The sequence below is a fragment of the Perognathus longimembris genome, chromosome 9, assembly GCF_023159225.1.
Source record: "Perognathus longimembris pacificus isolate PPM17 chromosome 9, ASM2315922v1, whole genome shotgun sequence".
Taxonomy (NCBI): domain Eukaryota; kingdom Metazoa; phylum Chordata; class Mammalia; order Rodentia; family Heteromyidae; genus Perognathus; species Perognathus longimembris.
In genome coordinates this window covers 60980341-61005305 of record NC_063169.1, presented here as the reverse complement: position 1 = coordinate 61005305, position 24965 = coordinate 60980341, and the positions used below count along the sequence as shown (strand labels likewise).

The window sequence follows — 24965 nt, the reverse complement described above, 5'->3', positions numbered from 1 at the left end:
ACAAAGACAATCAAGACTTGAGTCTTGAAAAAATATTTGTTCGTCCATTGCTACTTTCCTTACATTCAAATTTCAGATAAAAAAAAACTCAGAAATATTTGTTCCTCTTAAGCATAATTACCTCTAGATGCAATTCATGCTAAGAAGAATTCTTTCCTCAATCTTACCTCATCTTCTTTTAATGAGAAGGAATTAATTGTCTTCTTTTGATGCTTTCTGCCTAAATCTTTCTTCTTCTAGCTTTAACTGGCTTTAACTAAGGCAGACTATGGATAATTTCAAATTCCCATAGTGGACACAGATAAAATTTAAAAATTTGTCCAAATAATTGAAATCAAAACTTACTCAAATAGAAAATAAAACCTGAAATGACCTAAGAGTCTTTTTGGCTTGCAGTAAATTACATTATAATGCCCATAGTGAAAAATAATTGGATTTTCAGAAATTGGGTCCTCTCTACCCACAGTGTATCAAATGTATGCAAATGAACATCTGTAAAATAAATCTGCCATATCTGCTGCACCTGGAAATGAGGTCTCAAACAAGAAACCACGTATTATCGTAATAAATTATAATAGTAATCAATATAGATTTCCCCCAATCCTTAAAAAAAAATCTAACTTGAAATTTTTAAACACTACTTCACTTGAAAAGATGATGAACGGCGAGCTGAAATAGAATTCCTACAAACTGAAAGCTATGTATAGTATAAAGGCCAATTGATACATCCTCCTAGAACTTAATTGGCTTACTTAAGAACAAGACACATTTTACTCAGTGCCTACTTGAATTTTTTTAAAGTAGCCAAACTATTTTAAACCTTAGTTTTCTAAAACCATATTGTGTTAAAAAAAATTTCCTTATAGCAGATATCCAGAGGATCACAATTCAAGGCCAGCGCAGGCCAAAAGTTATTGAGATCTGCCCTCAACACAGGGATGGTGTTACACACCTGTAATCTCAACTACTCGGGAGGTGGAGGTCTAAGGCAGACAGAACAAGACTCTACCTGAAAAATAACTAAAGCAAAAAGACCTGGGGGTATGGTTCACGTTGTGGAGCACCTGTCTAGCAGATTCCAGGCCCTGAGTTGAAATCCCAGTATCATAAAAAAAGGAAAAGAAGATAGAAGGAAGGAAGGGAAGGAGGAAGGAAGATAGAAGGAAGAAAGGGAGGAAGGAAGGAAGGGAGGGAGGAGGAAGGAAGATAGAAGAAGGAAGGGAGGGAGGAAGGAAGAGATAGAAGGAGGGAGGGAGGAAAGGAGGGAGGAAGAGGGGGAGGGAGGGAGGGAAGAGGGGTGGGTCTGGTCCTCATGCCTCTGTCTCTCTCCTCTTCTACCTCCAGGCCTATATTTGGAGGCAAGCTTTTTTTTTTTTTTTTTTTGCCAGTCCTGGGCTTGGACTCAGGGCCTGAGCACTGTCCCTGGCTTCTTTTTGCTCAAGGCTAACACTCTGCCACTTGACCCACAGCGCCACTTCTGGCCGTTTTCTGTGTATGTGGTGCTGGGGAATCGAACCCAGGGCTTCATGTATTGGAGGCAAGCACTCTTGCCACTAGGCCATATCCCCAGCCCCACCAGGCCTATAGTTGGAAGCCATTGGGGGAAGCCTGAAGCTCAGGAGGAGCTGGGCTGGCCGTCACCTAGCATAGAAAAACAATCCTCTCAGAATAGATGCCCAGCCTTGCTTGCTAGGGCTCCGAGCAGGAACTCCGTACGGCCTTACCACTCACCCTCAACTGCATCAAATTTCAAGAAAAGTCAGAAGACATTTTCTTCTCTTAGTGTTATCACTAGGAGAATGTACCAGTTTTACTATCCTATCTCTATATGAACTAACTCTATGGATTCCCTTAAGATAAGAATTCCTTCACCAAAGCATTTGATAGAGAATTATGTGAAATATCATGACTTAATGAAATCTATATGGAGTGAAACATGCATGGGAAAATATTAAATGAAAGTACAGTTCTCAAGATAAAAAGCTAATTGGGAAATGATATGACTAATAGCTTTGTCATAAACGCCCTGTTTGAATTATACTTAAAATGAGCAATTATAAAGTTCCTTAGCCCCATCAGTTTTTATCAAGAAGTCACAGAATAAAGAAGAGCAAATCCAGGACATGTATAAGATGTGTACTTTGAAAAGTGAGCGCAATACTTTATATGTGGCTCTTTTTTTTTTTTTATAACTGCTTTCCTCTAGGTACTATAAACCAGTTTACAGATTTTGTTAAGTTGATCACTGCAGAATTTTTCCAAGCAAAGAGTAAAGCTGATGAGTATTTCCAGGGTCACCATCCAAGTTCCCTTTTTTTGGAAGAAGATTCTAAATATGCCCTTTTCCAGTCGTCAGCATCTCATCAGTCCTCCACGGGTTCTCAAAAATGATAGCTAGCGGTTCTGTGATGACTTCGGCCAATTCATTAAGTACGCTAGGATGCCAGCCATAGGGACCTGTGGATTTGAACATATCCGGGTTATTCACATTCTCCTTTGCCCGTTTTATTCCCCTAGTCCAGCATGAGTTCTTTGTCCTGTTTTCAAATCATACTTGTCCCTTCCTGCTTATCATGTAGACTTGGAAAAAAAAATTGCTTTAGGAGTCTGGAGGTTTTTGTTTTGTTTTTAGTGGGGTTTTTTGTTTTGTTTTGTATATCATTTTTTTTCTCTCAAGCTAATAAATCAGTGCATTTTATTTTTTTCAAACCAGTGTTTCCTTTTAAATAGTTTACCTTTTTTTTTCTTTGAATGCTCCTTCTAAGAAAAGGGAAGTGAAAAGGGATGAAATAAAAGACCACCTTGTAATAGTTTCCACCGCTAAATCATGCCTCTCAACATTACACATTAACAAACTTAACAATAGTCCTGGGAGACATTCTCGTGGCTACCTATCTCCTGCTCAAAGAATTACTCTTCTATGCAACTTATATGTGTAAGTGCTAATTCAAAATGCATCTTCCAAAAAAATATTCACAATCATCTTTAATCATTCTCATTTGTTTGCATAAACAATAACCTTTTTCACACAAGCATTCAAAAAGCATGAGTTGGGAACAGATTAATAGAGATTCCTTACAAAGCAGTAATCTTAGTAGCATGGCCATCAGTGGCAAGGTTCTCAGGTTTATATTAAACCTAATTATCTCCAAGCTGTGGTATGCGTGGACAGTTTTAACCCCTTCATCACCACAATGACTCCTCGAATCCCAACAGACAGGGACAGATTCATTTTCTGCTCATTTGCCACAGCTCTGCCATGTGCTAAGAATCCTTTCACCGGTCCTGGATGGACAAAGGAGAGGAAGGAAGGAAGAGATCACAGGGAGAAGGTGACAAGAGTCTAGAAGTTTCCTGGGGAGTTCTGTGCTGCCTGGATGCTAGTAGCTGGTGACATTGATGATGATGTTGTTGTTGAAATGCTTTGGGGAAAGAGTGAATCAATTTTTGTCTTTTTTTTCTGATAGTATAAGTAATTGGAGTCAGGGCTTGCTAGGAAGGTACACTCCCACTTGAGCCACACCACCAGTCCCTTTTTTGCCTTGATGATATATTTTTACTCTTACTTTTTTTTTCTTTTCTGTAAATTCTTTTTTTTTTAAACGAGGGTCTTGCTTTATACTTGGATTGGCCTGGGCTTTGGTGTCCTTATTTGTGCTTCCTCTTGTCTCTAGGGACAATGGGCATATACTACCGTTTCCCAGGCATCGTGCCTCCTCGGTAAGCTGGGATGACAGAAGCGTGCCACCGTCCCCAGCCTCTGGCTGAGATGGAGTCTCCTGAGTTTCTTTTTCGGGGGATGCTGGCCTCAAACCGTGACCTGCCCTCCCTTCCCTGCCCACCATCTTTGCCTCCTAAGGAACAGATCCACCGCAAACCCCCAACTTCAGTTCCTTTCCTTGTGTTGTTCTAGTCTCTATCTCTCCAGGCTTACCCCAGTTTTATTGCCTGAGGTTTTAGTAAGTGCCAAAAGAACAAAAAACTCATATTGCATTGTAAAGAATAATAATAATTCTGCATAGTCCTCAAAGCAGCACATAACCACTCTCGCCCCTGCTATAATAGCTACCTGCTGATGGCACCATGTTAACTACTGTGTCACTATTCATTAGTTTGGGAGATGTTTTTAGGAAGTCACTGGTGAACGGGTATAACGTGTTACTAAGTATGCTCAGACATGTCTTTCTCCAAAGAAGCCAGCTATTTTCAGGCTTCTTTTTGTGTGTGTGTGTTTGGCTGTAACACTAAGAAAGCGTCTTACTGGTAATTAATATATCCAAAAGTCAACCTAAGACCCACATTCAATTTTAATGCCTCTATTGAAATTACCTCCTGTTATAATCAGTGAAAAAGTCATGTTCAACCTATCTTGACAGTTGTAGGGTGTGCTGGGGGTTGGGGTGTCTAAGGGTGTAAGAGCCCTACAGAAAAGGGAAATTCATGCAATAGAAAGAAAGTGAAGTTGTTTGGTTCTCACTGCTGCAGTGTGCAAATCAATGAGAGAACATTAATAAAGAAAACTGCATGCACTATAGACTAAAAGATAACTAGTTTTTGTTTTGTGATGGCACTGGGTCTTAAATTTAGGGTCTGGGCACAGTCTCTTAGCTTTTTCACTCAAAGCTGACAATCTACCCCTTGAGCCACATACCCACTTCTGGCTTTTTGTTGGTTAATTGGAGATAAGAATCTGACAGACTTTCCTTAGCAGGGCCGGTTTCCCACAATGACCCTCAGATCACAGCTTCCTGAGTAACTAGAATTACAGGCCCGAGCCACCAACATCAGACAGCCAGTTGCTTTTATCATAGGAATAAAAAAGAGAAAACAAAACTGGGAGCTGGTGGCCTTGAGTTCAAGCCCCATGACTGCCAGAGAGAGAGAGAGAGAGAGAGAGAGAGAGAGAGAGAACTAAGAAAAGCCTTGTGTTACAATGCCCCTAGTGACTAAGTACAGATCATAGGGGAAAGGGCGTAATGGACCCATATGCCCAATGAGGTCCCGTTCTGCACCACGTCAGGCAGAAGGCCAGCCCTACTTGCCCCACATGCCAAAGGAACTGATTAAAAGACAGAAATGCTTTCGGACAGGTTATCACCCAGTAAGTGTCACCATCATCCAGTGGGGACTGCGAAGTCATTTCCCTCACCTGGCAAGTCAACCACAAGCACAAATCCCACTCCTTCAACAAGCCCCGCCCTGCAAGTCGTTATTTTTCCTGCTTTGCAGAAGAGGGTGGGAGGCAGAACCACGGGATTTCCACAATGAGTCGTAGGGTTCTAGGATGGGAGTGCAGTCACAGAAGTGTGATTAAGGCAAGCACACATGCCTTCGACGCCACAGGAAACACTGCTAATTTCCCTTAGGAACACTCTTCATTCTCTGGCGGCTGATACACTTTGTGACATCCCACGCCTGGTCCGCATAGCTGCTCTTTATGTGCAAGAGAAATGCGTTCGTTTGTAAAGCAATTCTGACAATCTGGAAGGACATCAACTGTGGAGAACAACTTTCCTGAGCAAACATGGGTCCACAGAACTAAGGTACCATGTGTGTTTCAGTTCTCATTCCCCCAACCAAATTATCTCTACACTCCTACCAAGAAAACCAGGTCTCCCTTCATCCCACCAAGAAAACAACAATTTCTTCCCCTGTGCATACGTCTTCTTCCTTGTGTGTAGTACAATAACATAAAAATCATGAGAGTAAGCTGGGCATTGAGGGCTCACGATTAAAATCCTAGCTACTCAGGAGGCTGAGAACTAAGGAACGGAGTTCAAAGTCAGCCTGCGCAGGCAAATCCAAAAGACTATTATCTCCAGTTAACTAGCAAAAAGCCAGAAAGCAAGGTGTGACTCAAATGGCAAAGCTCTGGCTTTGGGCAAAACAGCTAAGCAAGAATGTGAGATCCTGAGTTCAAGCCCAAGTACTGGCACCAAACAAATAAATCATGAGAATGTACTGGAGATATATAGAACACATTCAGTGTTTCAAGGGTGGGGGACTCTTGTTTGCAGAGATTTTAATTTTTCTCTTATCACATCTTTGTGTGTGTGTGCGTCAAACATGGGGCTTAAACTCAGAGACTGGATGTTGTCCCTGAGCTTTTCTGCAAAAGGCTAGATAGCACTCTACCACTTGAGCCACAGCTCCACTTCTGGCTTTTTTGGTGGTTAACTGGAGATAAGAATCCCATGGATTTTCCTGCCTGGGCTGGCTTCAAACCATAATCCTCAGATCTCAGCCTACTGAACAGCCAGGCTCACAGGAGTGAGCCACTGCTACCCAGCTTGTCACATCTCTCTTTTTAAAAATTTCTTTATTGTCAAGTGATGTACAGAGGGGCTATAGTTTCACACGTAAAGCAGTGAGTACATTCCTTACCCAACTTGTTACCTCCTCCTTCATTCCCCCCCCCACACCTCCCACTTCTCCCTCTCCGCCCCCCATGAGGTGAGCCAGACCCAAAGAAACATAGACTCTATGGTTTCCCTCATTGGGAATAATGAGTACACGTCTAGGATAGTCCTAGCAGAAGATCACAATAGCTCAGTAGCTATGCCCATATAAACACTAAGATGATGCTTAGTGAAATGAACTCCAAAGTCTGGAAACAAGTGGTATATTGCTGTTGTAATTTTCAACATGCCATGTGAAATCATGCCCTTTTTCTTTTGTGTTTCTTTCCCATGGTTTTACCCCTGACATCACTGTAACTTATTTTAGTACTCTGGATAATGTATATACATGTACTGGAACTAGGGAAAGGAAAGGGAATACCAAAGTCCCATCTCTTTTTAATGTTCAATCCTGATCTGAGGTGAAGGAGGGAGGGCAAAAAAGTTACTCAGTGAACAGAAGTTATTACTCTGTGGTTACAAATTAAGATTTATCAGATTAATTTTCCTCAGCTGACTACTCTGATTTTTAGCTGACTTCAAGCCTGTTACTCTTTTTGCGCTTATGATTTTTTCCTCAAATCAAAGGCAACTGGAGCTACATACAATGCTCCTCATTGTATTTCTCTGTTGTGATATTATGGTAAAAGACAGATGTAAAGCCAACAGACAGAAATTCTCCATGTTTTCATGTCTGAATAGAAAAAGAGCACAACTGGTCTGTGTAATTAGTTAATGGTCATTTTTATCCACTTTGGAGTGTGACTACCTCCCAGATACAAAATAATTAAAGATGATGACAAAAAGCATTGCTTTGTCTCCTCCTAGACTACAGGAAGAACATGAAGCCCAATCTCTGGGTGGCCGATGACAAGGATGTGTCACCTCAATGACACACTCCAATTAAGCTTTACCAACATTCAGCCTGGCTGCATTGACTGCAAGTTACAGGGCCCACCAAGGCAGGGCCTCGCTTTTGTCCCCTTGCTTAGGGAAGTAAAATATAGCCTTATTTTAACAGCAAACCAGTGCTAGGGCAACCTTTCAAGACAGACTGTATACTTGAGCTTGTCTAATATTTTTATCAATTACCTGAGTTATCCATCTTTCATTAGTTTTTACATTAATTTCTCACCAATTTAAGTTCATATGGGGAAATTTTAGTCAGATGGGGGTATTTTTTTCCTTTGCCTATGATACATAAAAGTGTTCAATTCACATTCACTAATTCTCTATATATGTATATTTGTGTGTGTAAGTGTATATATATATATAGTGTGTGTGTGCGCGCGCACGCGTGCATGTGCGTGCCAGTAGTGGGGCTTGAACTCAGGGACCAAATGCTAGCCCTTGGCTTCTCTATCCCTTGAACAACACCTTCACTTTGGACTTCTTGCCAGTTATTTGGAAATAAGAGTCTCATGGACTTTTCTGTTCAGGCTATCCTTGAACTGTAATCCTCAGAACTCAGCCTCTTGAGTAGGTAGGATAACAGGTGTGAGCCACCAGTGCCCAGGTAATCCCATGTGTCTTAATGCTCTGTGTGGCTATCCTCTCAGGCCTTGGCTGTAGGAGAGGCCCAAGCTGGTCCCCAGATCCCCCCAGGAGGGAAGACCCAACATGATATCATGCAAGTAGTTAGTATACAAGTCTTACAAAATAGATTTCTTAGAGTCCTATTGGCTAGAAAAATGTTTGGACCACTCCAAAATGATCTAGATAATGATATAGAAAGACTTTCTTTTGTGTATTTTTAGAAACTAATACCCGAATATAACTCAGTTATAAACTGTCCTCACTAACTCTCTGCTCCATCTTCACCGTGGTATGTCTTTGATAGAATGGTGAATTACTGTTCAGTTTCTGGAACAAATAAAGCAGATTCTAAAACACTGCTTCTCACTGCTGCTTCAGGCCCAGAGGTTCCAATCTTCACTCAGGAGTTCCCTGCAGCTTTTCAGCAAATGCAAAATATACCAGAAAGGCTACTTGGAAATTTTCCTACCCACTTATTATGCAGAAATTTCTCAGGAACAAATCCAAAGGTTAGAAAACAAAAGCATCTTTCTTTATGCCATCCTCAAAGCATTGACTGATTTTATAAGTTTTTCCCACTGAATAATTAAGTAAATTCCCTAGGTTTTGAACCACCTTTCTGCTGTCCTCATCAGTAACTCTTCCAAATAAGCTAACTCCACTCAGAGGACAACCTGTAGGACCGTGCTCTGGTAGTGGAACCAGACCTCCAGGGGACTGTCCCTTCCATCACCAGGTCCTCCTCACGGCTGGACACAGTCCTACCCATGTTGTCTCCCTCGTCAGGGGGGAAAGATAAGGAAGCTCACTGCTAGGAATTTTGTACTGTGCTTTCATTCATTTCATAATAATTAACAGGTTGTCACAAGAAACCGCCAGGGCTGGGTCACTATTGGAGAAGTATAAAAGGATGTCTACGGAGGTAAAACTGTACTTGAAGGGAACAGTGATTTTAAAAACAAATCCAAGATAGGAAACTATGAGCAGAAGTATTCCATAGAGAGAAACTAAATGTGGAAACACAGTGGCACAATTGGGGGCTGTACAGTATTCTCACTGGGGTCAAGGGTAAGGACTATGGGAAGAATTAGTCTCCGAGGGGACAGAGCCCATTCCTCACCCAAACACAAGGAGAGGAGACCAGATGGACAAAGATACCCTCCCCCCCCTTTGAAGAGGAGGGAGGTGAGGAGGGCCCCCATAGACCTCTTCTCCATAAGGATTGTCAGCAGAAGCTGTAGTGAGGGGGAGCGGCATCTCCCAAACCTCCCCCACCCAACCCTTGACAGAGGGACAGGAAGGCCAGGAGCCACAGTGACAGGAGCTTCCGGGCTGTCTCTCTGCATTATGCTCCCAGAGCTCCAAGTAGCACCCAAGATGTGACGGAGACAGTTGAGTCCTGCAGAGTGCACACTGGGTGTGTCTGCTTGTTAGTGCAGCTCTTGGAAACGTAGCTGGGGGCTGTGTAGGTGAGACACTGGCTGAGGTCTGTCTCTACCCTGGCTCACGTGGGGTTCTGCCTCACCTACCTAACTCAGAGTAAAGCCATTCATCCTTATGGCCCTGGTAAGAGCACCTGGCTTACTTAGCACGCTTGAGACCCTGAGTTCAAACCCCAGTACCTAAATAAATAAAAGCATTAGTACAGGCATAACAGTACAGGCATAACATGTTAACCTAAATAACATTTTTATGAAAATAAATAGTAAGTTTCCCACTAAAACCACGTTTCTCTCAAGGACTTGGCCTGCTGGCTTTGATAATTGCAAGAGCCTCTGAACTGACTTGGAAAAACTGAGCAGAGCCCCACCCCCACCCCCATCTACCCATTAAAATACCCCATGGCCTCCTGGCATGGAGTCTCAGCCCCCAAGTACTGAAGCATGGCCCTCCACTGGGCCTTGACCTCAGCTGCCAAATTGGAATGGGCAGGGAAGTGAGGCAACTGTCATAATCCTCCTTAGCAATTCTAAGGAAGGCTGATTTGCATGCTCAGCGCAGCCAGAGGGAAGGCCTGTCCAAGGGACCTGCCCAGGGTTTCCTCAAGCTACCTTGATTTAGGCAGGGTAAAAAGAGACATTCTCCAAAGTTCTCCTGGGCCATCAAGAGAAAAGCTTTAGGGTGGCTGCAAGTAGGACGCCATCTGAGCCACCTCGGGTGGCTGAACTTCACCCAATGAACCTCGGGGGAGGTGAACGAGCTACATGAGACTGCAAACCCTGTAAACATGAAGTCCTACCACATACTGGTGCTCTGAACTAGACATGCACGAGTGTCCAGTGAGTGTGTGAGTGTGTGTGTGTGTGTGTGAGAGAGAGAGAGGGACAGAGACTGAGAGAGACAGAGACACACAATGGGGGAGGAGCTAGAGAACACAGGGGATGGGACCCGTGACTTCAGACCAGGCCGCCTCTGTGTATTCCTAAGCCCCCATCTCATCCATTCCTGCAGATGTGAAGCCCCCTCAGGGAGCAGCACAAGACTTGGCATCCGCTCAGACTCTGGACTCCATCCCCAGCCCTGCCTGCTGTACTCGGCTGGGGTGGCCTGGTGCCCATTCAGCCTGACCATTCTCCACTTCACTCCACTGGGCCCTCGTGTCACAGTGCCCTGAGGAGGATTAAAGGAGCTACTATCTGCAAGGCTGTTGAGAAGTAAGCCTAGCTAAGTGGATGTTTTTTTTCCTAAAACCTGCCTTATACCAAGACATGGAATTAGTCCTCCTAGTTCACTCAGTGGGGGTGTCAGCCAGCCCCTAAGGAGGCATAGATGCCTGGCATCTTCAGAACAAACACATAATGGATGTTCAACAGTATTACGAAGTTTGTCTTCCACAAGTGTTATCCAAATAAACCATGAATATGTATGCTTTAAGCACTATTTAGCCATTTTTTAGAACTTGAAATTTTATTTAGCTTTGTCAAGCATGCCCTACAGAACATAACTCCTATATACAGTAATAGCTCTCAGCTTATTGAAGCATAAAGATGTCCTTAATTGTTTTAAAAAACACTGTACTCTCTACCTCATCCACACGTGTGCCTGCCCATACATGCAGAGGAGCCCCAGGCAAAGACAGCATAACCTTACTGTATCTTTCCTATTGCTTTATGCACGCGTGCATGAATGTGTGCACTGTGTGCATGCAGTATTCGTGTGTGTGTGTGTGTGTGTGTGTGTGTGTGTGTGTATGCCAGTACTGGGGCTTGAACTCGGGGCCTCCCACTTTTGCTTAGCTTTTCCATTCAAGGCTGGGACTTTACCATTTAGTATCACCTCAACTTCTGTCTTTGTGTTTGCTGATTAATCAGAGATTAAGAGTCTTGTGGATTTGCCTGCCTGGGTGGGCTTAGCATCAGGGTGGTCAGATCTCAGCTTCCTGAGTAGGCAGGATTACAAGTAGGAGCCATTGGCACCCAACTTCCCTACTGCCTTTTGACTGAGAAAAATTAAAGATCACAAACCAGGATACAGTGAAGTCACCAGTACCACCTAGTTCAGTGCAGCACTATTCACCATGGCCAACGTATGAAAATAGCCCAGATGCCCCCCAATGGACGAATGGATCAAGAAAACGTGGTATATATACACAATGGAATTGTACTCATCCATTAGAAAGAATATTGTACCATTTGTAAAGAAATGGAAAGTGAAGTAAGTCAGGTCCAGAGAGACAAGGGCTGCATGATTTCCCTCATATGTGGAAATGAACCTATGCATCTATAAGTAAACACTGTTGGGTGGTGTGAAAGTGTTTACAAATGTATTAACTGAAATACGGTGGCCTCTAGGGAGAACCATATAGTGTAATTTCTTAGGCAAAGTCAAAGCCCAACAAAAGAAAAACCAGGAAATGGGTACTAGTAAGGGATGGGGGTAGGGCCTCAGGGAGAGGGGTGGAAGAATGAAGAGGAAAAGATAGGGAAAAATAGGGGAAGGGATAGGTAGAAGAGAGATGGGTGAGAATGTGGAATGGGTGACAATGATCAAGCTGTATTCATAAACTGCTTTATTGAATGGTAACTCCTCTGTACAACTATTTAAAGATAATCTTTAAAATGTAATAAAAATGCCCAGGAATTTAAGCACTCTAATATAAATCCATAAATATGTAACACACTGTTTATGGAGAGATACACTGAAAACAGTTGGTACCCAAACAATGTAGGACTCTTGTACTAGTTCCTCACGGATCAGCAGTCTTGGATTAGGAACACTTTCCCAAGAGAAAGACATCGTCAGAAGCTAAAACTAGACTCTGACAGAAGTTCGAATACATTTTGTAAAAAAAAAAAGATTAAAAAGCCAAGTTTCAGAAAATGGACATCAAATATAACATACATGGTCTCTACATGCCTGCACTCATTAGTGGCCACCAGCAAGAAGCTCTCACAGCAGTTATTTCAAGAAGCTACAAGCCACTCTTTTTTATGTCTTTACTCAGAGGAGCTGGTTTTCTACTCTACCCAATCTTTCACAGTTAGGCTTTGAAATATTTCATTGTTCACCCCTTCAGGAATCTGACACAGAAGAGCAAAGACATTAAGCAGAGAACACCGATAATCCCATGTCGTTTCCACAGGAACCACAATTCCAGAGAGGAAACAAATTTCCTTCCATAGAAACATCCCTAACCAAAACCACAGCTCACTCCTAGCTGGATGTTTTTCAGAAGATTTAAGCAAGAATAAGAATCTTGGAATAAGAAGGATCTTTTAAACCCTGGCTTTTGTCCATCAGATACAACACACACACACACACACACACACACACACACATTTCCCCAAATCACATTTAAGATCAGACTCGTCCATGCTTTTCCTCTGTGCTTTTCATCCCCCTAGGAGACTAAATTTAAAAATAACCTTTCACATTAAAGAAGTTGTTTTTATTTTCAGACCTAATGTGCAAAATCATACTACTTAACACTACAATATATTCACAGTTCACGCAAGTTAAATAAAGACACCTTGCAGGTTTCTTAATATAGATTCAGCTAAGATTAGTTATGCATCTACCACCTTATCATTCAGATTGGGGGAGGGGAAGGAGGGAAAAAAGCCTTAGTTAAAAATCACACTTGCATTGTAAGTGCTTAGAATTTCATGGTTCATTTAAGAGCATCATAATCAAGAATTTAATTATGTCAGAAAAGAAACAGTATTCTCTTAACAGCCAAAGTTATAGCCCCTCAATTCCTTTCCCCCACCCTAGTCACTCCAGAGAGCAGACTGCTTTCCTTGAACTGCGCAGACTTGTTTCATGATCTAAGACATAAAGACGTTGGCTAGATGATTTTAAAATACCTTCTGCACCTTTCATGCTGTGATCTTTGTTTGTTTGTTTGTTTTTAAGGATTTCCTAGGTAAAGATGAGCAGAGCTGAGAGAGACTACGGGAATTGGGTCGCCTCAATCTCTAAATCAGGCAGCTCTGCTCATGGTACCAACTGCCTCACAGGACACTCTAGACTGACTGGTGAGTTGGAGCAAAGAGAAAGCAAGGTATTGTAGGATGACCGCTCTTCTAACAATTCCAAACTTGTGTGCTTTCAATGTTGAAACTTTTGCCTACCCATGTCCTATTCAACACAAGACCTGAGTTCCAAAAACATGGATTCCTCCCAACTAAAACCTGGCTGTTACAACATCAGGATGGACAGACGGATGGATGATCTAATGATGGGAGGCAGAGCTGTGTGCCAGAGGTAAGGGGATGAGTAATTTGGGGGCTACCAAATCTAACAATGACTTTCAGTGTGAGTAGCCAAGTGTTTGCTTTGTTTTGTACCCTGACTGTGCTGTAGAGCCCTTTACACAGTGGAATGACTGAAGTAATTCACTCTGGTGGTGGATAATGTTTAGATAGGTTCGCCTAAAGTCAATTCCATGACTCACGATGAGTCACGCTCCTCTCACAGACGCAGTGTGAAATGAAGGCTGCTGGGCAGGTAGCTTCTTTCCCTTCCTGAGTAGGAGGAAGGGAACGGATGGAACAAAAGCTGACACAACATGGGGACAAGGGATGCAGAACAGAGCTGGTCACTGGATGACGTGTTGCCCAACTCTTCAATATTTTCCCACAGCCTTTGGAAACGCATCTCAGAACTGTATATGGAAGGGAGGCGGGAGGGAGGGGAACATTTCTCTGTCAGCTCCCATTACCCACGTGGCAAAGTTCATCTCCTAGGAATTCATTTCCTTGCACTTGCTGTTTTTTACAGGGAGTGCTTAGTGGACTCCGACAGGAGTGTGTGACCAAGTGAGTAAAGCCACAGAGACTCAAAGCAAGAAGCAGAAGACTAAACCAATGAGCTGCCCCGTAGGGCCTATGTGACATCTGTGCAGAACTGTCAGCTCAAAATTGGCCAAAATAAGTATTAAAGCCACGATCTCCAAGGTGGTACACACACCATCAGGCCACACTTATCCGTCCAGGATGGGCCAGCTATGCTGTAGTAACAAATGACCTAGAATTTCAATGAGCCACAACACTGGCTCATTCCTCTTTGGTTACACATGTATAGCCATCAGCCACAGTTCTGTGCCATGTTGGGTGTTCTAGGTGCAGGGTTGGCAGCGTCTAGTCATTGAGAATAGAGGGAAAGGTTTAAAGGGTGAGCCAGGCCCGGTTTTCTACACTTATGCTTAGAAAAATCCCTACCATCTTTCTCTTTCATTGTCCAAGTAGCAGGGACACAGAGCACAGAGCACTGCTACAGGGTAGGACAGTGCGGGAAAGTCACTGAGCAGCCAGAGATACTAGGTACCATTACCCTAGGCCTTCATTTCATGGGCAGAAAGCCAAGGGTGGGAGGAATAGTTAATTCACTCTGGGAACCCTGTGCAAAGTTTGTTCATAGCATCGTGTTTTCTTTGAGCACATGGCCATCCCATATTTAGGTATATTAAGTCTTAAAGAAAGAAGATCATTTCCAGTAGGTATTTTTTTTCCGATAAGAAAATAAAGCAAGGCAAAGGAGATGCCTTGGAGAAGAAGTACAGGGGATTATCTAATTTCTGTATTGCAAGTGCATTCACTTTATAGATGTTGAGATAGCCTCAGTTCTCAGAAATCACAAAGGAAGTGGTCTAAACAAGTCAAAGGCGTCACTGTGGACTCAAGCTCAGAGGCACAGAACAAACAAATTCTGCCACACTGTTCAAAAATGGTATGGGAGTATATTGTGGGGAGAGAGGGTTAATGAGTCAACTGAGCTCTGAGGAGGCAACATGTAGGAAAACTATTAAGCCATTTAGGTAAAATTTCAACCTGGTTTTTAATAAAACACTCATTCTAAGTTGCGTCATTATTCCGTTAAAATATGGCTCCCATTAAATCTTCCTAAATTGACCACTGCTATATATTTTTATCATACTTATTCATAAGCAACTTTGTTGCATGTGAATGTTCTTAATTTTAGCCAAGTAAGTAAACAATTTTGATGTCAACTGCCTAAGTAAAGTTTGGAGCATTTTCCATATATCAAGTCCCAGCTCACATTTCACATGTAACTCTAACACAAAGATTTCTTCCTTTTCAAATCTGTATTTGGGCAAACAACAGGTTCCTGCAAACAAAACTTTCCTTTTTAATGTACCCTAGGCAAAGACACGTAGTAGACAGAATTCTCAGAATGACCTCAGTAGAGTTCTTGCCTTTGTAGTCCTGCCCCTGCTCCCTGGGATTGGGTGGACTCGATGCACACATGAGGAAATGTTACTTCCACATGGTAATAGACTATGACAACAGAGATCACCCAAGTTGGCCCAACCTGATTCCTCCAAAGCATAGAATTCTTCTGGCTAGAAAACAGGAAGGAATGGAAAGGTTGAAAAAGGCTCAACCTACCATTACTGGTCTGAACATGAAGGGAGCAACAAGGATAGAGAGGATGGTAGTCACGAGGCTTAGAGAATGGCCCGTGGCTAACATCCAGGCAAAACCAGAGTCCTCACATTAACAGCTGCCAGGAGCTAGATGCTACCCAAAAGGTTAACTAAGTCTGGAGGTACATTTTCCCTCCGAAACTGTAACTAAGAGCTCAAGCTTTATGACAGCTTGAAGTTGGCCAAGTAAAACTCCTGAACAGAGAGCCCAAACCCGCTTGCAGCCTGCCCAGAATTGTGACCTACAGAACTATGAGATAATAAATGGGCATTATTTTAGCCACTAAGTTTGTGGTCATTAATTAGGCAGCAATAGAAGACTAATACAACATGTAACTGGATTTATCAACAGCCGTGTTCTGTTAAACAGCTAAATAATGACTCTCCCACCTTCCAAATGTGCACCATTAATTCTCATGAAAGGAAAGGAAGGGCAGTCACTGGGGACCAAGGGAGGAGGTCAGTGACAGAAAGGATGGGCCCAACGTGGGACAGACCAATGGAAATATCACCTGCCCAGTGGGTGGGGCTATGCTTTGTCTAGGCAACCAATGACTCTTAAGAGGCAGGATGACTGGGATACATAACCATGTAGCAGGCCACAAGTGATAAGAATCTAGGTACAACCAACTGATTTTATTCTATTCGTTAGAATGTAGAGCAGAGGACAGCAGAAAAATCACAAAATTATTTAAAAGATGCCACGTATTAATAATATAAATTCACAAGATTACATGTAGCCAATTCAGAAACACGGATGTACTGCAATGGACACAAACACTGTGTACTCATCCATTATCATCTGAATTCTCTTTTCCTTAGCACCAAGGAAGGCATTGGTTCCCAGACTCCTTTACCAATACAAAGAGACTCTTTAATAGAGTTCTGGTCAGTGGTATATATGCAGGAATGTAGAGCTAATTCTAGGCTATAGCCTTTTTTTTTTTTTTTTGAGCATTTTAAGCCAATGTCCACGAAGAGGCAGGTGTTGAAACACTAGGACATTAGTGGGAGAAAGCTCAGATCCCTGAGTCACTGAACGGAAGAAAGCCCTGACCACCCCAACATACACATTTGTCTAGTCAGAAATGAATATTTGTTATGCTAAGGTCTTCAGTTGAAGGTGGGGGAAGAAGTAGATTTTTTAAAGTTAAATCACAATCTAACTTATTCTGATGACTCACACACATTTTTAACAGCCTTATTCCTGATTATCAGCAGATTCCTGATTAGTATAACACCTAGACATTACACGGGAAGGCAAATATCTAACCATTGTGACAAGAGCTCCTCTTGACATGTCCTGAGATTACACTGCAAGATTTCTCACCGAAAACTTCAACAAGTTACCCATAAATCCTAATTTATGTACATATGTGTGTATAAGCACACATACATTCATATACATGTACATAGGTGCACGATTAATAGGAATCATGATGAGCTCCATCCGGCAATGCCAAATTACAGTACACACATTCTTAAGTATGTTTCCTTTCCCCGGGCCCCACCCCCAATCAGAACAAGGGCCTGACTCTGACCTTTCCAGATGAATTTGGGGAACATCAGCTTGAGAACAGAGATGTTCCCATGACGACTAGCACATGTCTAGCATGGGGAAGGGCTCACAATGAGAACCTAAAATTATTTTCATGGATGTCCAGAAAACATGGTCACAATTTACAAACCAGGAGACCAAGGGTGGTCTATCCAATCACCCATTTTTTCCATTTACTTGAAATGAATTTCCAAAGACCTAAAAAGAGACAAAGGGCTAATAATACTTATTCTTTAATGTACATGATTATAATTAACCTAACGTCTGTTTCAAATTTACTATTATCTATTAAGGAATAAATAATTTTACAGCCCTCTAATGTAGCTCTTAAGCTTTAAATCACTGACCATAACTAATAAGTAGCTTAATAGCAAGAATACCCTAAATAGAGCCACAGACCGCAATTTCTCTGAGCGTAAATCATCGTCAGTTTTAATGCAAAAGCAACAGCAAATCTCTGTAATTACTGGGTGCATTTTGAATCATTTTTATTATTACTGCACTGGCCCCATTAAAAATCAAAAACACTGAACTGCATGGAATATAAAACTGGAATTATGATACACTACAAACTCTAATTGAAATCCATAAATTTTCTACTACTGTTCAGAATTATTTTGTTGCCAAAGAATTTCAGCTCTGCAAAATTAAGTTCAAAAGCTCTTGCTCTGTGCAGCAAGCAACAAAGTATAAAGCTTTCACACTGTCAAATTTAGGGAGTGGATCTGGAGCAAAATTAGGTGGGTAATTTCTGATTCACCTAGGATTTTACATTTCTAACTCAAATAGTAGTATGCAAAAAGGTCAGATGAAAATATTAAATAGAATGTGCCATCCACAGGGTGTTCTTACTAAACCTGCCTTAGCTATTACAGGTCACAGCAAGAGATACCGAAACAAGTGTTCATCTCCTTACTAAAAACGACAAAAGCATGGCACATTTGGAAACAGGCAACAAAGACACGATGGCATCCCTCTTAATTATTATGTTCATAAGCGACGAACATAGGATGGACCATCCAGCCACCTGGATGGACAGCCGTACACTGAACTTAACTTTGGAATATCACTCTGTTGAATGGCAAGGAGCGTAATAACAGCCTCTTTAACATGCTTAACACTCCTTTGATAAACATCTTTGATAACTGTGGTTCAAGTCATTTTGCCAGGCATATGAATTTATATCAGTGTGACTGGACAGAATGTCTGCTTGCGCAAGAAAATCTGATTTTTTTATGTTGAGTACCCCTTATGCAAAAAAAAAAAAAAAAAAACAAAAAAACAAAACACAAGTGTTCCCCATTTCTTTTTTTTTTTTTTTTTTTCTGGCCAGTCCTGGGCCTTGGACTCAGGGCCTGAGCACTGTCCCTGGCTTCTTCCCGCTCAAGGCTAGCACTCCGCCACTTGAGCCACAGCGCCGCTTCTGGCCGTTTTCTGTATATGTGGTGCTGGGGAATCGAACCTAGGGCCTCGTGTATCCGAGACAGGCACTCTTGCCACTAGGCTATATCCCCAGCCCCTCCCCATTTCTAATTTGAGAATTTTGGCATAGAAGAAATGTATACCTTGAGAGCGGGAACTCAATCTAAACTACACACAAAATTCATTTCACTACATATATCTTCACAAATTGAAGGTAACCTTATAGCAGTATTTTTAATATTTTCATGCGTGAAATAAAGTTTTATGATGTCATGTTGGGATGCTTTAGGGCTTTCAGATTTTTTGATTAGCAGTGTTCAACCTGTATGTCTTTTAGAATGCCCGATAAATAGTACAGAAATACTGGAATTCACATGAGTTCAGGTAAATGCACTATTATTTATCTCATACAGCCAGTCATGCAATATCATTTCTTTGTCTTAAAAATAGAACTATTGATTGTCATTAACTTTCCTGTTGCCCACCCTGTGGTCAAATACAAAGGTTCCTGTCCTGTAAAACCAAGAGTTTTATTATAATAATGTTGGGATGCCACAGAAAGTCTCATATAAATTATATATGCTCTAAATTTTCCATTCACCCTGTACCGGCATTTGAAGGGCCTTAATCTCCTTTGAGTAGCTTCAATTTAAACATACATTTCCAATTACCTTTAAGAGATCTTGCTCTCCATAGAGCGTTCCTTTCCCTGACTGCGTGTCTGTATAGCTCCCAGGCTTTCCTCGAACATTGATCTCCCAACATCCAGATCACCAGAGCCCAACATGACATAGTCTCCATTCCCAGGATGCTTCAGCCTGAGGAACATTTTGTCCCTAATCTCAATTCTTAGTGAATTTAATAATCAGTTGGATTTCTTGCCTTTGGTGTCTTAAGATGTCTCTTAACTTTTAAGCAAAGTGCTTCACAAATTCTATTTTTGTATCAACTCTGAGTTCATCACCACAAACTCAATCTCAGTCACAAAAGAATACCGCCCATAAATGACCACTTGCATGATTTCAGAATTATATGTCCTTTCCCACCTCATATGTACCTAAATTTGAGTACATCTTAGTAGTTATACCTGACTGAGCTCCAAGCCACCCAAATGCACAAATACTAACATGAACATGATTTCAACGGTAGTAATCCCACTCAAAGTGAAGTGGTTTTCTCATTTCGGCTACATTCAACTCATTCCACAATTCTATCACTAGAAAGTTCTTTGGCTGTTGGGTCTTACCTACCAAGGTGCTCTCATTTCAAGCTATAGAAATATTTCCAGATAAGGTGTGTGTGTGTGTATGTGTGTGTGTGTGAATGTTTAGATAAACCAAGGCAAGCAAAGGCAAAACTACAGGCCTCGTACCACAGAACTTAGATGTGCTGTGATCTTAGGTCAGGCGCTGGTTCACTGGGGAAGTAGGATGAGAATGACCCTAGCTGGTGGTTTCTAACCACACACCTGTGATACTCAGCCTCCAGAGGGAAACCAGTTCCTGCCTCCCTCCCTCCCCAGCCATTCCTTTAGACAAGAAACTCTTACTTCTGTCTGGGGCATTCAGATTTCTCAATAATGTGCTTCAAATGGGTTCAACAAGAAAAATACAAACTATAACAATAATAATAATAACTAGTTCTTTCACCTATGGTGTGGAAGCCTCTCCATTCTACTTTTATGCCTCTGGAAAGATAAATGGGCTTTTACCTCCCTCAAGCCAGTCACTAAACCAGTTAGCAGCAGAGCAGGGATCTGAAATCCACATTTGGTTGCTGTCCTCCACATCCACAGTGTGGCGGGAGATAAGAGCCCCCCGCGGCCCTTCTCACCATCTGTGGTATGATGGCTCATTTTGATGTCCATTTCGCTTAGCTGATGTGCCCAGGATTTTGTCACATATCCATCCAGACGTCCCTGTGAACACTGTTTTAGAGGTGACCAGCATGTTAACCTGACAAATTTTGAGCCAAGTGATTATTCTGCATAATTGGCTAGATGCCATCCAGTCTCTGGAAAGGGAAGAATTCTGCTTCCAGACTGACGACAGACTCAAGACTGCAACATCAACTGTTCTTGGATCTCCAGCTGCCAGGCCTGTGGGAAGGCTTCAAATCTGCAAGGCCCCCAAAATTGCATGGGACATACACAGGGAGATAGACATACCAGACATCCTATGGTTCCATTCTCATATGGTTTTTTTTGCCAGTCCTGGGGCTTGAACTCAGGGCCTGAGCACCATCCCTGGCTTCTTTTTGCTCAAGGCCAGCACTCTGCCACTTGAGCCACAGCGCCACTTCCAACTTTATCTGTTTATGTGGTGCTGAGGAATGGAACCCAAGGCCTCATGCACGCGAGGCGAGCTCTCTACTGCTAAGCCACATTCCCAGCCCCTGGTTCGATTTCTCTAATCCACAGCTCCTCATCATGTCACACTCAAGGTAACTAACTCTCTTCTTGTGGTGTTCTTGCAAATCCTGCAGTCTGCTTTTGCCATCTCTTACTCGGTTTTACTTACTTGGTTCCTACCTTTAATTTAACGCTGGGCTACTATGGCCTCTTTCTCAAGCTTGCTAATTGTATATAATCCCATTCCTATATTTTTTTAAAAATGGCATGCCCCAGAGTTGTGGATCTGCCTTGGATCCCAATGTCAGGTGTAAGCTCTGCCTCTGGCTGACTGCCCAGCCCCTTCTGTGCCCAAAGCCTGCCTCAACTCTGGTCATGTCTGCACTGCCTCTGTCAAGTTCAAACAATAGTCCAAGTGCTGTTCTGAGATGAATGTTGGACATCTTGACATTGATGAGCACAGTGAAAAAGAAGGAAAGGGACATTTCCGTGAGCATGTCTCTGCATGTGGTATATAGTGGGTCCCCACCTGGCCTTGGGTTGGGGCTCAGGTGCAGAAATGATAAAGACATGGGCCTTCCTTCCCATGCTGGAAAAATAGGACTGAAAACAGCAATTATTCTCAATTACTCTGATGATTATTCTAAGATCCACAATTAAATGTAATTTCAAGCATGGTGTGTGTGTGTGTGTGTGTGTGTGTGTGTGTATGTGTGTTCATACACATGCACATGCCAGTATGGGGGCTCGAACACAAGGCTGCTCAGACTGGTTTTGAACCATGGTCCTCAGATCTCAGACTCCTGAGTAGCTAGAATTACAGGTGTGAGCCACTGGCTCTTGGCTCAAACATGGTCTTTTAAAGGCTTAGCTAGACTGAGTTCTACAACTTACAGAATCATAACTGGTCATTATGACGTTAGTGTAATTACATAGACAGACTGGACTTTATTCATACAAATGAGATTAAAGTACTTTTCTGAAACTTCATTGAATGCTTTTGAGCCAAAAGTATTGCTTTTACCTCTAAATATGGTAGAAAGTAGGGAGGAAAAGCTGTTATTTTTGAATCATGAAAAAAGTATAAATTTCCTAAGACAATGTAATATATATTCTGGTTTTGTTATACAAACTTCTAGAGCCAGAAAAGATCTACAATGGCAGGAGGAGGAAGCGTATGTTTTATAAACAGAACACTGTTTAATGGACTACAGGCAAGACAGTAGTTTACAATTCTGAACAAGGCCAATACGAAATGAAAGTAGGTCAAGTTCAGAGGTTAACTTGGATTAACTTGGATCTGTGTGGTGTGATTTTACACGTCTCAGAACAACAGATTAAGATGTCACATAGAAATTGCAGAGAAGGCTGATTACACAAAACACTCCGGGCATAGAACGAAATAGTGACTCTCCTCTACGTTTGTGAACTAGTGGCCTGTTTGTTTTTTTTTTTTTGTTTTTTTGTTTTTTTTTTTAGTATTTACAGGAGTTCCTCAGTTGGCAACGTTGTCTCTTACTGTTTTATTTTCTGCTTATTAAATTAATTACACAAACCTCAAAGAGGACCACAAGACAAAAAGTAAAACCACAGCCAAGTGTAGCTAGGGATGCAGGCGTTGGGCAGTATGGCTCATCTCCAGAAGGCCAGGGGAAGGCAGGCGCTGGCGGATCCCAGAAGGCACTGTGGGCTGCTTTGCTTCCGCGTTCTCAGCCGAGAGGAAATGAGAACTGACATGCCCATCCCAAGAAAAAGCCTCTGCACCTGCTTCCTGAGTGCCTGGCAGGGTCTTGCCCCTCTAAGGAAAATCCCAAGGAAGATGCACATGCACTTGTGTGCACACAGCGCGCGCACCTTCCCGTACACACCTGAGAACACATATGCAGCATGGTGGTAAGCCACTGTACTTCCCCATGTCCCTCCTTCCCCCACGGGCATGCCATTCCTGCCTATGGCATCTCGACTTACAGTTACAAATCCAAGGCTGCTTATGCAAAACGGAAGCAGCAAACAAGCAACAAATACTTCCCATCCTGCAAGAACGTTGGGTTTGACTGCTCTGTCTTTAGTTTTTGCTCTTGTTTTTTTACGCAGAATCTAATATTAAAACACACAGTAAAAGACTAATATACCTTAAAGCCAAAAGAAAGCTCATGTTAAGAAAAAATTGCAGAAGATGCTAAACCGTATGTTTGGTGTTTGTTTAATTCTATCTTCTAATAACTTTAGCCAATCTCTTTAAACTGTATGTAACGTTAAATGTCTTCTCAAACCATGTCTCCCTCTTTCTCCACATTAGCGTCAACTAGTTGGACAAAGGGGTTCCATTCTCACAAGTCCATATGTGCACACCCACAGCCCTTGACCAGATTCAGGAGCTCCACCACTCTCCTCTCCGCTTCCCAAACCAATCGCAAGCTCTGTTGCTCCATTTGCACACACATACATGAAGTATGCATGTATACATGACCACATTCATCCTTCTCCTCCCTCCCTATTCCTACTACTAATCACACCCTGGACAGGACTTGTCTTACCTTCCTATCGTTATTTTTTTAAACCATTTCAATAGCCAGAAACCCTTTTTCTACTACTTTTATTCTTCTTTTTCCTCTTCTTCTTTTTTTTTTTTTTTTTTTTTTTTGCCAGTCCTGGGCCTTGGACTCAGGGCCTGAGCACTGTCCCTGGCTTCTTTTTGCTCAAGGCTAGCACTCTGCCACTTGAGCCACAGCACCACCTCTGGCCGTTTTCTATATATGTGGTGCTGGGGAATCGAACCCAAGGGCTTCATGTATACGAAACAAACAGTCTTGCACTAGGCCATATTCCCAGTCCACTTTTCTTTTTTATGTTTATTCTTTTTTTAATTGTCAAGATGATGTACAGAGGGGTTACATTTACATAAGGTAGTGAATACATATACATTTCTTGTCATACTTGTTACCCCCGTCCTCATTTTTCTCCCTCCTTCCCTCCTCCCTACCGACCCCCCTACTCCTATTCCTTCAAATATAAATAAATAAAAATCCTGACACCAACAGTGATAACCATAAAGTAAGTACCTAATGGCAATATTTTAACAAACTTGTATTAAAAAGCATTTGTAAGTCACAACTCACCTTTACTGCAGATTTTAAATGTTCTAAAGTTCAAGTGCATAGAACTAGTCAAATCAGTGCTTTGAAGAGTGTGAAGGGTAACCCAACTGCTCCACTCTTCAGTGAGATGAAAGTGTCAAGAGGGAAGAAAGTACAACAAAGTCATGACTTAGGAATTTATTCAGCTTCTTCTGAATGCTGTACCTCCTTAATGCAGATCTTCTGCAAAGCTTACTCTGGAGCTTTCTAAAAATGTTGATGCTATTAAATTTCTTAATAACAAGTAAAGTCTCTTTGTTTTGCAAAGTAAATCTTTTCAGGTAAGACTCCTGGCTAAAGAAATATATCTGATTCTCTAGTCCATGGGATGAATTCCAAACTCATTAGCATTTTGATAAAAAATAATGATCCAGATTGTTCAAATCTGATGCATTTCCCATAGTCTCGCAGGTTAAATAAGGCTTGGTTCCCAGCTAAGGGAGCTTTGGGAGGTGGCCGAAACCATCCAGGGAGGAAGTTAGGTCACTGGGGGGCGGTGTCCTTAAAGAGATCTTGGCGCTGCCCTCTCATTTGCTCCCCAGACACCAGTACGGGAGGAACTCTGCTCTATTCCACACTCCCTGCCACGATGCTCAGGCTCCACACACGGCCAGAGCACTCAAGGAAAGCAATGACAAGACTGCAACCGCTACAAGCATGACTCAAAGCAAACCTT

General features: G+C 42.2%; 1 protein-coding gene and 1 long non-coding RNA gene across 2 annotated transcripts in view; one reads left to right on the top strand and one right to left on the bottom strand.

Annotated features, from left to right (window-relative positions):
- Positions 1–1609: 1609 nt before the first annotated feature.
- The window catches only part of Samd5 (sterile alpha motif domain containing 5), a 47262-nt gene continuing 23906 nt past the window's right edge, over positions 1610–24965 (bottom strand). Inside the window, exon 2 of the mRNA XM_048354258.1 lies at positions 1610–2457. Coding sequence (XP_048210215.1) covers positions 2395–2457 — 63 coding nt within the window. The 3' untranslated portion in view covers positions 1610–2394. The remainder of the gene's footprint in view (positions 2458–24965) is intronic.
- On the top strand, positions 2338–24747 carry LOC125357382. Its single transcript, XR_007212137.1, has 3 exons — positions 2338–2459; positions 18247–18255; positions 24283–24747. It is a non-coding gene; the product is annotated as an uncharacterized LOC125357382 (long non-coding RNA).